This window comes from Scomber japonicus, chromosome 14 (assembly GCF_027409825.1).
Source record: "Scomber japonicus isolate fScoJap1 chromosome 14, fScoJap1.pri, whole genome shotgun sequence".
NCBI classification, from domain to species: domain Eukaryota; kingdom Metazoa; phylum Chordata; class Actinopteri; order Scombriformes; family Scombridae; genus Scomber; species Scomber japonicus.
Window position 1 is genome coordinate 9333672 of NC_070591.1, and position 15161 is coordinate 9348832.

Here is a 15161-nt window from a genome sequence, read left to right on the forward strand (position 1 = left end):
AAAGACAACCTCTATATCATATTGAGATGACATTTAAAGGTGATCATATTATGCACATTTCCAGGTCTTAAATTTTATCCTAGGGCTCTACTGGAATATCCTTAAATTGATTTATAGTTCAGAAATATCCTTATTTCTCATACTAGCTCTTTATTTAACTCCTCAGTTCGGCCTCTGTCTGAAACAGGTTGTTTTAGCTCCTGTCTCTTTAAGGCCCCCCACTCAATGAGCCTCTGATTGGTTAGATTTATTAAGGCTACATAAACAAATGTTAACAGTCAGATTTCACTTCTTAGTCTTGTTCTTATTAAATATGTGTATATATTTGACCTCAAATTTGATCCGTAATACGGTGGTTAAAAAAAATATACAACTCATAAAACAACATTAGCGACAAAGCATAGACATAACATAACATTGCATCACATTATAACAGTATGATATAAAATTTCAAAAAGTGTGTCATGTCCCCTTTAAAGAGTCCACTGTCTCTTTGCACAGCCATGAATCATGACAAAAATGTCAGCATATACAAGTTAGTACACAGCTGGGTCAATATCTATCTTCCAAATCGTTCTCTATAAAAACATAATGCCTTTAATTGGGATATTTACATGAGGAAATGAAGCTTAAATGACCAAATATTCATGTTTTCTGATGCACTTGATGGTTTGATAGGAGCTGAAGATGTGTGTTACCAATTCAAGTCTTAGAGCTTCCCCCCACTCTTATATTAAGTCATTAAATCTCTTTATTTTGTGTGAGCAGGTGAATATACTGTACAGTTTTCTAATTATACAACAAATTATTTTCTCTATTTTTGCACTTCCTAATTATATTTTTATCCTGATGATGTTTTCTGAATGTTCTCTATGCTTTCACTTCATTATAATGAAGTGTTGCGGTCCGTGTTTACTGTATCATTTAGTTTCGATTAGTTTGGAGTACGATGAGTTTCTCTGCTGCCTCCCATTCCCCCCCTCTCTCTTTCACATCTTCTCTGCTACTTTTCCCACTTTTCCTTTCCTTTCCTCCTAGTCCCCCCCACCCTCTCTTCTCTCCTCTCCTGCCCCCTGCACTCCTTGTATCTCTTTCCTCTCCTGTTCTTGTCTGTCTTCCCCTCCTGTCAGTGCACTGCAGGCTCTGAGGCCTTTTTTGTGGTAGAAAAACACACTTGATCCTGTTCAACTCTTCAGGAGCTGCATGGAAACGCTGATTAGCAATTAAGCCCCCCTCTCCTTCAAATTAATCTGTTTATGAAACCAATTAAATGGAAAGGAGGGGGGTTGTTACACATGTCTCTCAGATATCCTGCTTTGAGTTGAACGAGTAAGGCTGCACCCCGAGATTTAGAAATCTAACCGGCAATTAACCATGGCATGTGTGTATTTATAAACGTGTGGGTATTGGTATGATTACACTTCAAATCGTTCTGTTGTGTGAAAATTTCAAATTAATATGCAAATATTCATGAGGGAAGTGAAACATTGCTTGAAAATACAGGAAAAACTAGCATTTTAAACCAGGTCAGTTGAGTCAGTGCAATCCCTCTGTCCCTATGCTGAAGTTGGATTATAAAGCATTTGTAATGAAAACTGGTTCAAGGCTTAAACCACTGCAAAATACAGCCATTAACGAGGCCTTGGCTTTCTGAAACAACATTTAATGCAATAGTAAGCGTCTTTGTAATAGATTACAGACAAATCAAGTTAAATGCAGTTTAGTATTGATCTCTATGGGTGTCTATAAACGGGATTAGGATTAATCCCATTCAGTCCCAAATGAAGGAGGGGATATGAAACCAGGCTGTGGCCTAATCTGGAACCAGGTGGCTGATTTGGTATTAAGGGCCAGACCTTTATGACCCACCCCGATACACCCCCATGAGACACACACACACACACACACACATATACACACACACACTTTAACCCCCCCAGACACATTAAACACATGCACAGATCACTACATATACATTCATACATGCAAGCCTGCAACCACGTTTTATGCATGCACAGTTCCACACACACCAACACACATATATATACAGTTAATGCATTCACACCCACAATCATAAAACAAACCAACCACATATTAAAGCACACAGACTCACACACCACACACACACACACACACACACACACACACACACACGCACAGAAACATATATACACACAGTCCCCTAAATCCATTTAATGCCATCTCCTCAGCAGCATGTTGACATAAGAGGCCAATGGGCTTAACCAAAGCACATTTAAACATGGGTAAATGAAACCGGCTATGAAAAAACACTTAAGGATGCTTAATCGTGGAGCATATGCGCAGCTTGGCCCAGACATCGTCCAAAGGAAGCTGGTAATACTTTGATGGTGTAAAATATATGTAATCTACTGCTACCTATGATGCAATCAAAGCTCATGGTGGAAACACAGAGGTAACCAGCACTAAGAATACAAAGTTTAAGAGCGGACAGTAAGCCTGCTTTTTGTCACATTGTGAAACAAAAGCGGACCTGGCTGCCGTTGAGTGTTATCTCAGAGCGGCAAACACGTAAAACATACCAGGCCCCGCATTTCATTCAAACCATGCAAATCAAAAAGAGGATTTTCTTCAGCATTCAGAACCTTTCTTCTTAAGAAAGTTGTCAAATCCTGTTCAATATACAGCGACTTATAGTTTCATTTATTATTAAACTGATCTGACACTGCAGTGACTGAATATACAAATACATGCAGACAAGAATAAGACACCTCCACATAGCATATATTACACACACACACACACACACACACACACACACACAGTCACAACTTGATTGTAATTGTAAACTGTTTCGGTAATTGTACATTGTTAAATGTGTTCGACAGTGTGATCTGGTCTGGCTTTCTACTTTAATTGTCTAAGGCTAATTTAACAAGTGACAGATGTGAGAACAGTCTCTAACCTGCTGCCTCCCCCTCCCTCCACCCCCCCCACACACACACACACACACACACACACAAAATCCCCGGAACCCACCCTCTCACAACCATTACTCTAATAATTAGTGCCTCTGAGGCTTTGAATGGAGCGCAGCGGGAGGTGAGTGGGTGTATGTGTACCTGAGTATGTGCCATTGTGCATGTGTGTATGTGTGTATGTGTGTGTGTGTGTGTGTGTGTGTTTGTGTGTGTGTGTGTGTGTGTGTGTGTGTGTGTGTGTGTGTGTGTGTGTGTGTGCGTGTGTTTGTGTGTTTGTGTGAGTGTGTGCGTGAGAGTTCCAGTCAGTATGAGTAATAAGTAAATGCTTGTTGGTCTATATAAAAAAAGATGTCTGTGTGTCTGTAATTACATATGTACTTGTGTAAGAACGAGTGTGTGTGTGTGTGTGTGTGTGTGTGTGTGTGTGTGTGTGTGTATCTGTGTATGTGTGTGTTTGAGAGAGAGATAGAGAAAGAGAGAGAGAGGGAGAGAGAGAGAGAGTGTGCACTATGGGGGCTTTATCAGGTGTCTGGAGACCTCGGGCGGAAGCAAAGAGGGCGGTGTTATGAACAAATAATTGATACAGAAAGAAAGAAATAATTAGCAGATTTGGGCCGGTGTCCACGGCCCCTTATTCTCTCCTGCCAGGTCTGCAGAGCGAGGGAGCGCAGTGCGAGGTGGGGGCGGTACTCCCTTGAGGAATGCGCAATGGAGGAAAAACACTGATGGATGCTCTTAAGGGAAGGCCCCTGGACACACACAGCACAAAAGGATTTGCCCGCAATTAGCTACCAGAGTCGCCTCGCTCACCTGTGGCACCTGTCATGTGTGTGAGTCGGTGCGCGTGTGTGAGAGAGTGTTTGCGTGACAAAGTGGTGAGGAGAGTGGTGTGTGTGTCTGTGTGTGTGTGTGTGTGTGTGTGTGTGTGTGTGTGTGTGTGTGTGGTAGATATTAGGCTGCATGTGTGGTGAGCAGGTGTAAGCACATAGTCGGTGCTGACAGTGTAGGAGAAAGTGAGTGGTAGATGGTTTTGTGGTCTTGAAACACTTAACATTTTAATGCAAATGTCTTGGGTTTGTGTGTGTGTGTGTGTGTGTGTGTGTGTGTGTGTGTGTGTGTGTGTGTGTGTGTGTGTGTGTGTGTGTGTGTGTGGCTGTGGGCAGAGATAGGTAGACCATCAATGTAGTGGAAACAATGATGATTGTGTCCTTAATCTGCTTAAACCTTGGTGAACTGCTCGAATATTCAAGCCACATATTAAACCATAATTTCATTCACTGAATGCAAGAATCGCAACAACACAGAAGAAGGTATTCTTTCCTGCAATAATAGGTGTCATGGTGATGCAACAGCACTAATTAGCATCAGCAGCATTGAAGTGACCAAAATTACAGTCAAAAATGTCTGGAGGCTTTTATGAACTGTGTACTGTGTGCTGGCTTAAAGGGTGAAAACCTTTTTTCAAAGAAATAAATACATATAAAAATGTATACCAAAGGATAAAAATAAGCTCCTTAGCCCCCTGAAAGGTAATCATAAACACACAGAACAGGTCTTGACTGATTAAAGGGTAGCTATTGTTATATAGAATACACTGTATTTGTGTTTGTGTAACTAACCATCTGTCACGGTGTTGGCTGGTAGTCGGCCCACCAATGTTCGGTCTACGCACACTTGTTCGAGTTGAGGTCCATTTAGAGTCAGCGTCACCAGTACTCCATTGCTCAGCATCAGCTGCAAGGTACCACACAAACAAAAAACAAAACATTAGTGTACTCTTGAGATTATAGAGGACAGGAGTCCAGTTTCAAATCTTTTTAACTTAAATGAGAGCCTTAGTATGTTTTTTGTTTCTGCCCAGACATGGACAGAAACAAAGAGTGTGCTAAATTTAGAAGGTTGTTAATTAGAAAGAGACTACACAGAAGGGTAAACAGAAAGGGATTAATTTAATTGTATGTAGGAGAGATGATAAAGTTGGCATCTTTTAATACAATATGAATTATAACCGTAACTTCAAATGTAAAAGGCCTATTACTACTGAGAAAAGCAGCAAAAATTAATTTAAGCTAATTGTTCGCAGTATTTTAACTGCTTTCAGAAACACAACCTGTGGTTGAGTAAGAAGGAGTCAAAAGTGTCACCTCTTATACAAAGTTTAATATCTTAAAAATAAAAACAAGCAAAAGTAACACCTTTCAGGCTCATTTGAATTTCAAAATCTTTTCAAACAACCTCCAAGTTGAAAGAAATGGCCATATTTTTTGGGCCTGATGAGGACCTTACAGATTATTGCAAATCCAACCTTATACAAGTCCAAAGAGGGGCTTATCTTACCTCGACAAGCAACTATTAGCCTGAAGGAATCAGAAAGTGTCACACTGTTGTTATGATTACATAGAAGACATAACCTGCTAACTGGAAGTGACCCGATAACTGGTCCAGTGAATCTCTATATATATATATGCTCTGGAGCCTCCTTTATGCAACAGACTACACCAAAAGTGTATATGCACACAAAAGATGAAAATGGCATGTGCCAGAAAATAATCACATTTTTAAAACTGCACACCCAGATGAATGCATGCATGTATTTTTCCCTTCATAAATCACAATCACCTCATATCCCACCTGTACAATCCCACCATGAGCCATAAATGGTCAATGCAAAAACTCTCATGAATATTGATGCACGTGTTGTTCCTGTGGAGAATGGCGGCATTAACAGAAGATCATGGAGAACATGGATGTTAAGTGTATGGAGTAGTGGATGCACGGGGACACCGGAGCTCACCACTTGGTATTTGTTAAGCATGTAGTGTACACAGACACATGCATGACTGATGAGACCAATATCTAAAATATGATAAACACTGTCTTCATTTATATTTACTCCAGAATCCAGCACACAGGTGTTTCTCTAATTTACATAATCCATATATCAGTGCAGGTGGTAAAGATGTGCCAGTGAGGTGACTGGAGAAAGCTGAGTGTGTGTAGCAGCCACAGCAGTGTCTCTAGTGCGCTCTATGCACCTGACAGCACAGGTGCAAACTATATGAAAACTAAAATCGCATAGTATTAGAAGATAAAAAAATATTAGTGCTCACATTTTCCTGTCAAGTTTTTGTACTGTAACGTAATATGTGTATCTCTCAAGCCCTATTTTGTGAGTTATAAATGAGGCCTCTGGTCTAGGAGGATCAGGGGAGGTACACTCAGCTTCTGCCACTATTTGAAGCTGAAAGAAGTATGTGTGTGCGTGTGTGTGCGTGTGTGTGTGCAGTAGGTGGTAGGCTGAGGAGGGTGTGTACCTGGCAGCAATGCTTGTTCCTCCATCTGGTGTGAACGCAGGTGTTGGTCTGCAACAGTTCCTGAATGAGCACGATAGACGAACAAAGAGAAAAAAAAAGGGGAGACGGTGAGAGAAACAGAGCAAACAGAGGTGTCCAAGCAGTCAATGCAACTCAAAGAACAGACCAGATGCAATACAGATGTTCCCAGCAACACAACAAAGGGTTTGAACAGGTGTTTAAAAGTTTTATTCTGACAACAAATACAAAAACCCATAAATTTCTCATAAAGAATAAAAGAGAGGATGTGGTGTCTCTTTGCCTCTACAGAAGTAAAACTGTGAACTTTTGTGTTTTTGTAATGCCAGCTCTGCTCCTACTTGTATTAATTGTCTTGGTGGGGCACAGTACCGGACACTTGGCACCACAGGTGGCCACTGCAGCAGTTACTGCTTGCAAAAGGGTGGGAGGGAGTTGAAAAAGGATGCAGGTAAGGACTCTGTGTGTGTGTGTGTGTGTGTGTGTGTGTGTGTGTGTGTGTGTGTGTGTGTGTGTGTGTGTGTGTGTGTGTGTAAGGTCAGTCATTCCTACCACATTCCAAACCCAGCTGGGGTGATTGGGTGGGTGGAGAGAGGGACAGAGGAGGAGGAGGAGGAGGAGGAGGAGGGTGGGATGTGGAGGTGAGCTGGGGTGTTTCTAGTTTCAGACAATGGTTACGGGTGAGAGGAGGGAGGTGGATGGGTGGGGAGTGCGTGTCTGTGTGTGAGTGTGTGCGTGTGCGTGTGTAACAGCCACAGACAGGTTCCAGCAAACAAAGCTAGGTCTGTACTGCCACAAGTACAGAGGCGAGGAGGGGGAGGAAAAGGCGGAGGAAGAGGGGGATGAATGAGGGGAGAGGAAGGGAAGGAGGAGGAAGAGAAGGAGGGAGGAAGGGAAGGGATGAGGGGGCAGCCTGCAGCCCCCTGATCCCCTCAAATATCCCCCTCGATGACAGAGCTCGGCCGAAAGAGAGGTGATGAGAGAGGAGAGGGAGAGCAGAGAACAAACGAGAACGACAGGGAGAGTGAAGGGAGAGGGAGAAAAGAGAGAGAATGCCCCTATTTGTTAATCAATCGGCCGTTTCGGAAAGGGAAAACTCAGAAAATCCCCAGAGGGAGGAAGAAGATGGGGTGGGAGGTGATGGGGGATTGAACAGAGGAGGCGGGTACCTCCAACTCCTTCAGCGAATCGCGTAGCTTCTCTGGTCGGCGGTTCCTGGGGGTCCACGAATAGCCTCGAGCTACGGAGGAAAAAAAACACGAGAAGAATTGGGAGATCATGTGACTTGAACTTTTTAAAAACAGAAACTGGAGAAATCTTTTTTTTTTAAAAAGGCATTCATGGGAATTTCAGAAGAATGTGGCAACAAAAACCGGAAAAGGGTGAAAAGGTTGAACTTTATATCTTAGTTAAGATCTAAAAATGAAAACGGGTGACATGGGGAATAAAGGGTGGTGACAGGACGGTCCGGTGCAATAAAGAGCCGCAGGTACATGGGGTAGGTATCCTAAAAGGCAATACTGACAATGTTTTTAAATGTTCACAAAATAATGGCGCAATTTACCTAGAAACTTTGAGGCATTCATGAACTTTTGCTTGAGCACAGAAGCTAACATCATCTCCTAATTAGAGTTGAAACATTTAACTGGATGACAGAAAATTATTAAACATCTACCGTATGTCGATTAATCATTTATTTTGTCATTTATCGAGAATAATTCACAAATATTTGCTGGTTCCAGCTCCAGATTTGCTGCTTTTTTAATTTCCTATCACTATAAATTGATTCGTTTTCAGTTTTATTCTGTCAATTTATAAACTAAACAATGAATCGCTCAATTAGAAAAACAATTAACAGGTTAATCAATTATCAAAGATTTACTAGTTGGGGCACTAGCAAGGGCCTCAATACTAAATACCTGCAATCTTTTAACTATTAGAAAATGAGAAGCTACAACAGCTCATTATCAACAAAGCCGTGATATATCCTCTCAATGTGGACATTCAGGATTCATATCGCCCTATGAGTTAATTTAAGTACTTCTGGTGCCATTAGCTGAATCACTTGTTTACATTTATATTTAAACCCCAATGTAAAACTATAACGGCTCTATAAAAACCACATTAGTGTATTTTTATACTACTGACTACCATATCCCCAAAGCAGCTGCTGCTTTAAGATTGAAGTAGCCAGTAAAAGGAGTCAAAATATCCTACTGAAGGCAAAATGTCCCTTCATAAAAACACACACACAAACTGGTCCTTAAGGAGAAGGAAATACTTAATCGTGAGGACTTTTGGCACTCTTTAGTTATCTCCCAAATGCAACCTCACAGTTAGCAGCACATATCTCAACACGTGCCACGCCGAGGCCCCTTCATTTTAATTTCCCCCTCCATCTCTAGTGGTTAAACAGAGGGAGGGAAGAAGGATATGAAAAAAAAAGAAGAAGAAAAAAACAGCTAATTGAATTTGTGCATCTGCTCTTGCCTACGCATATACATGAACTTCAGTGAAGGAAAGAGGGGAAGGAAGGACTGCTGTTTTCAATATGGTGCAATCACTCACCCTATCTGTTTATTTTACAGTCTCCCTTTTCATCTTTACTGAAAGGAACCATTAAGGAGTGGGGTTCTCTATTAAGAATGAGTGGGAAGAGGAGGTAAACAGATGCATGCAAATGAGGGTGGGGAGGGTGTGTGTGTGTGTGTGTGTGTGTGTGTGTGTGTGTGTATGGGGGGGGGTGTCAGGGGAGAGAGGAGGGAGAGGAGGGCAGGAGGATGAGTGTTCGTCTCCTGATAAGGGTGTTTGTATTCCACTACTGAGTGAGAAGCAGAGAGAGGGAGAGAGAGGGAGAGAACAGAGGATGTGGGACAGTTGATTGACGAGGACAACGATTTCTGGAAGATGGTCATCCACTGGTAAGATGATTAGAGCCCCAAACACACAGACACACACGTTTGGATATGAAGGACAAAATCATCTCTCACAATGAGTTTTATCTGTTGGAAACTTACCCTCACTGAACTGGAGTTTCTCATTGTAGTAGTGATGTTTCTGGGGATTGACTGGGGGGAAAGAAAAAGAGGCCAAATGAAGGCTTTGATTTACAATTCATACATGAAAATAGTAAGGTGTACAGGACATGTGTATGTGATTCCTACAAAAAAAACAGAGTAACAGATAATAAAGCTGGAGCTCAAACATTGCCATAACTCCAAGTGGCCGTTTTGGCAAAGTAAAACCTACAACCATGCCTCATGGCCCGGTCACTGTAAGCAAGAAAGTGGCCAGTCTGGTGGCCGGCCCCTCTGGCAGGCAGGAACACCTCCAGGATTAGTAGTATTAATCAGATAAGGGGGTGAGGGGCCAGACAGGCCCAGACATGGGCACCTGCTCCGGGGCTGGGTGGGGAGGGCTGGGGGGGTTTTGGCTGCTGGGGACCCCCGGAGCCGCTCCAATGAGCCTGGGTCTCCCTCTAGTGGTGAGATGTGGAACTAACATTTTGCTTTTCGCTGAGGCAAAGACATACAACAAACAGATGTTCAAAGGATTTAAATTAACTTGATACCAATTAACTACTGTAGAACAAGACCGTTTCATCTGCAGCCAAACAGTCACAGTGACATATAGGATGTTGTATATATTTTGATATGTTATGCTCATATGAGTGTTTCCTAAATATTAGTTATACATATATGTATGAAAAAAAGTAGAAAACACTGCCTTTAGTTTAAAAGCAATATGGGCCACAGGGATCTTCGCTTGGAAGGAGCCAATATAAAAAGGTAAGATATTGTTAAGAAATGTAATTTTTCACAGTGCAGCTCAACACGACACACACTTTATTCTTCATTTGTTCAAGCTGAATGCCACAGTGCCCATGCAAAATATCAAACACAGTTTAATCTAACATAATCTACTGTATATGCAATGGAATCATGACCTGAGCTATCATTACAATCCTGTGTGAAAATGTTGTGATACTTTTGGATGGTGATTCTGCTCCCCCTGCTCCGTCTCTCCCCTCCTCCTCCTCTCCTCCCCTCCACTCTGATATCAAGCCACACTTTAGTAATCCTCCAAATGAAAGGATTTGGAGCGAGAGCATCGTCTCTCCACTGAAGATTGGAATGAAAGAGAAGGCAGCTTCTCAGATGAGAGAGAAGGGAGAGAGCCCCATGATGAGAGAGCGAGAGAGAGAGAGAGAGGGAGAGAGAGGGAGAGAGGGAGAGAGGGAGAGAGGGAGAGAGGGAGAGAGAAGGGGAGACATACTGTACACAAATGAGAAAGAACAAAACATACGTGGTGAGAGAAAAGAAAAAGACAAAGAGAAGGAAATCAATGAAAGAGAGGCATAAGAATACAAGACAGGCATCGTAACAAAGAGAAAAATGAGCAGATAAGAGAAAGAGACACTGAAAAATACACAGAATTGATGGAGGGAAATGGAAATGAAGAGAGAGATGTCTGTAAGAGGAGAAAGAATGTAACAAGATGGCAAATGACAACTCAACGCTGCTCTAATCAATAATTTATATTAACAATGGCTCAAAGGATTATGTGTGATGTAAAAGGTGTCGCTCATAGTGACAAACTCTCAGAGAATTATATCCAAACTCTACTGCCTCCCTCTCCTCAGCTCAGAGTGTTTCAGTGTCTTTCAGCTCCTTGTTTTGGTTTTTTGTCCTCTACCTTTACTGTTTTGATTCAAGCTCTGATGAACCTGCTAACCACTTTCTGCCAAGCACCAAACAGCAGACAGGTAAAGACAGCGACTAGCACGTGAACATAGTCATTTCCCTCAGGAGTTGGTGGAGACCAAAATAGAGATATAAAGAAGAGTGAATATTATATTTTAGTTTGCCAGATGGCCAGTAACACAACTTCCAAATAAATGCCAGTGCTGCTTCTCATCAGCTGAATGTGTAAATAAGCAACTGTTTGTAAGATTACTTTGAATCTTGGACGTGAAAGTCCAATCATACCTGTCTATGGTACGTACATTGCACTCTACATACTGACAGTACACACTTGTAGTATATCATATTTATACTTTTTGTGTGCAAAATGTACTAGAATTTGGACAAAGCTAAAGTCATCTTATTTTGAACTGTAATTGTGAAGTTACAGCTTGAAAAAAAGTTAAGAGAATTATTGAAAATGCTCGAATAATTTGAGATTCATTATCTTTTTTTTTTTAAGGGTGTTATACAAATAAAACAAAACCGAAAATGCCCCTAAAATGCATCATTTCCATACAGATTAGGTTAGTGATGCGAGTGATGTTGATATAGCGACAGTGTAGCCATATTAATACACACTGGAGAAAAAAAATGAAAAAAAGAAAAAAAGAAAAGGATGAGACAGCCCGTCGCTACACTGCTAGGACCGTGGGGGAGCGATTTGAGCACATCCTGATGGTAAGGGAAGCCTCCTGGCCTGAAGCAATATGAGGCTGGACTACATGGGGCCTCTTGCTATGTGATCTAGGAGAAAGTCAACAGTTTAGTTTTCCTATCGCTGTGTGGCAGGACCCCGGGTCAACAGCAACACAGGGAGTGTAAGAGATAGAACCACGGAGGCCTAATAACCTGTGTGCATGAGTATGTGTGTGTGTGTGTGTGTGTGTGTGTGTGTGTGTGTGTGTGGTATGTGCATGTGTATATAAGGTTTTAGGGTGTAAATCCTACATACTAATAGCCTCTGTGTGGACAAGTAAGTATGTGTGGTTAAAGGGTGTAAGACTCTGAAATACCAATAATACGTAGGACTAATAATCTTTAAATGTTTGTGTGTGTCTGTGTCTGTGTGTGTGTGTGGTTACAGCTTATGTGAGCACAGGAGGCAGCAAAAAGCCCTTCTTCATATATAAGGAAATCACATACATTCCCAAAAACAAGACAAATGCAACTTATCTTAAACACAAACAGACATCCAATATAAACGCTATTTACCTGGCTCTCCTTTATCGTAGTACTGATAGGTGCCAATATCTGTATCTGTGGGGTGAGAGAGAGAGAGAGAGAGAGAGAGAGAGAGAGAGAGAGAGAGAGAGAGAGAGAGAGAGAGAGAGAGAGAGAGAGAGAGAGAGAGAGAGAGAGAGAGAGAGAGAGAGAGAGAGAGAGAGAGAGAGAGATGAACATCTAGCTGTCAGGGAAAAAGCAGAAGACAGATCAGCAATTTCGCACCGTGGGATAAACAATCGCTATCAGCCAGTGGCCTGTCCCGTCTGCCAGCACCATGGTTTAGATAAGACCCTGGGAGGGAGGAGGAGGGTGGTGGGGGTGTGTTAAGGTGGGCTAGGGGGAAGGTGCGGGGGTCCGAACAAGAATGGAGGAGGGTATTAATAAAGACAGGAATGTGCCTTAACCTATCCCACCTGAGGGACAGACTGTGATTTACACACGTGTGATATATACATTTAAAAGTCGACACACCACTTCAGCTGAAACACACACACACACATATGCTCAACATGCACACAGCATGCAAAACGCACATACAGACTGATATACACACATACGCACACAAATTTGCTGAGCTGAGCTTCTTTTTTTTTTCAATGTTATTCCTGCAGGCCCAAAACCATAAGCAGACTCAGATTCGCACAACACATCGTTTCTTTATCACTCCACTACTGTTGCTGCTGCTGCTGCTGTTCCTGAGGCCAGGTCACACTAATACAACAGGGGAGCTGATGGCAGACAGACACACACACACACACACACAAACTGAAACACACACACACACACCATGTATAGTGGACCTGCATACTGATGCACTCCTAACTAATTATGTGTTTGCAAATGGGGATTTTCATAGTAAACAAGTAAATAAAGTTACATGCAGACTCATTCTTTATCCGCACTAGGGCTGGGTATCGGTACTCGATACCTTTTAAGGTATTGACTGAAATAAGTCGATATCAAGTAGAATCGATACGTCTCCTGTCAAACGATACCTGCAATTGATCCTTTTTGCACGAACAGCTAGAAAATATGACTATTTGTGTGGATTTGCTCACAGCCAATCAACAGCAAGCGTTCTTCGATTTAATGCGACATGTGATTGGCTCACTGCCACAGCAGCTACAACCCGTCTGTGGTGGTGAAGTCATGGTGAATTTGAGTTAGCACGCTTAGCAGTTCAGCAGCCAAGATGCCACCTTAACGCTATAAAGTGTGACTACAGTATACGCCTGTTACACCAGATAAAAGAAAGTGCACAATATGTGTAATGGGTATTGAATGAAGTGCTGAAATGGTATCGGTATCACTTTAAGGGTACTTGGATTGGTACTGGTCTTGTAATATTTTAAACGATACCCAGCCCTATACTGCACCGATACGAAACACACACGAAATGGTTCAATGTTCCGATTGATAACGGCTAATGGTTTTAAGCTCGAGTATCTGCAAATACTAATATCAATCAATCACGTTTCTTTGTATATAGACAACGTTTTAAGTGTTTCTAAAACATTTGTATAAAAGCATTAAGCAATACTTTTTGTATTCACATTGGCAAATACTCAGTCATTTTCACACTTACTGAGTCTTAAGTCCCAATTCTTTGCATTTAGCCACTTTTGCCCAGCATGATACAGCAGAGGTAGGGTAACGACGCTGGTGAAAACAGTCGAGCATCTAACAAGATAGAGATGCATATATTTTTCTCAGCACAAACCACAACTATAATGGGATGTTCAACGTCTTTCCTCACAGCTCGGCTACAAGCATTTGCATTAGATATGGCTTCAGTTTTCAGTTCAGTTCAATAACTTTGTAGCTACAGTATATTTGTGGGAACTTTCCATGAACTAAAATCCTTTATTTAACAATAGAGCATCACAGTCAGGCAGCAGCAGCATATAGGAAGGAAAGACAAAAAGGTCACCAGGTTAAATCTGAATCTTCAGTTACCATCTGTGTGGGTTTAATGCATGAATAGCTCTTTTTCCCTCCTGCAATGATTTCTGTTGAGGAAATACAAGAAGTACTGAATAAACTACATCTGTGAAGCTGCTCATTGGCCAACAGTAGAAGGCTTGTGGGAGCTGTATAAACATGGCAATCACATGTAAGATATACACACAAACAGCATAGAAAACATTTGTTTCACTGCATTATAGATGCTGGTGTTATGAATCCATACTCCTGTTTTAGGGTGGATGTATACGATGAAAGGAAGGTGGTGATAGGGTGTGTCACACCTCAGCGACCAGGCTTCTTCGCTCGTATCCATCCACATTTTTCCAAGATAGCAGACGACACACACAGCAGGAAGAAAAAAAAAACAACAAACAAATAAGGATGTGTCACCTAGGATACACACCCCGTCTTACCTTTGTGTATACACACACACAGACTTACACACATACAGTATATGCACACAAATACACACACAGTCAGCCTCAGAGAGACACTATCTTCGTCTAAAACTCAGCAGACTGTGAAAGACAAAACAGAATGGAAGGGAGGAGAAAACAAGAAAATGGAGAAACAGAGCATTTCCGTCTGACACAAGAGATGGACTGATAGGTGATGAGCAGGCTGCACAAAAACTGCCAGAAAAGTCAAACTTAGACCACACCCACTTGGCCAGAAAAGGAACGATTGGTTGCCAGGCTAACGTTCATCTCTTTGTTCACCATGGCAACATGCAGCTGAATGAAATGATCCATGTGCACTTACTGAAATATCTTCTCAAAGTCATGTCAGTACAACGCTGTTTGTAAGAAGTATCCAACAATAGAAAAATCATTATTAGATGTGCTTCAAGGAATTTATCATCAAATGTGAAATGTGTGCTCGATTATTTTCCATATCAATTAATCTGTTGATTATTTTTATGCTAAATAGATTGA

At 41.7% G+C, this 15161-nt stretch overlaps 1 protein-coding gene across 2 annotated transcripts in view; it reads right to left on the reverse strand.

The window, feature by feature from the left end:
- Positions 1–15161, reverse strand: part of wdpcp (WD repeat containing planar cell polarity effector) — a 70743-nt gene that overhangs the window by 42211 nt on the left and 13371 nt on the right. For both annotated transcript variants that reach the window (XM_053332883.1, XM_053332884.1), the window contains exons 3-7: positions 12250–12294; positions 9310–9360; positions 7462–7532; positions 6275–6334; positions 4580–4694 (exon numbers count right to left, since the gene is read on the reverse strand). In XM_053332883.1, coding sequence (XP_053188858.1) covers positions 4580–4694; positions 6275–6334; positions 7462–7532; positions 9310–9360; positions 12250–12294 — 342 coding nt within the window. The remainder of the gene's footprint in view (positions 1–4579; positions 4695–6274; positions 6335–7461; positions 7533–9309; positions 9361–12249; positions 12295–15161) is intronic.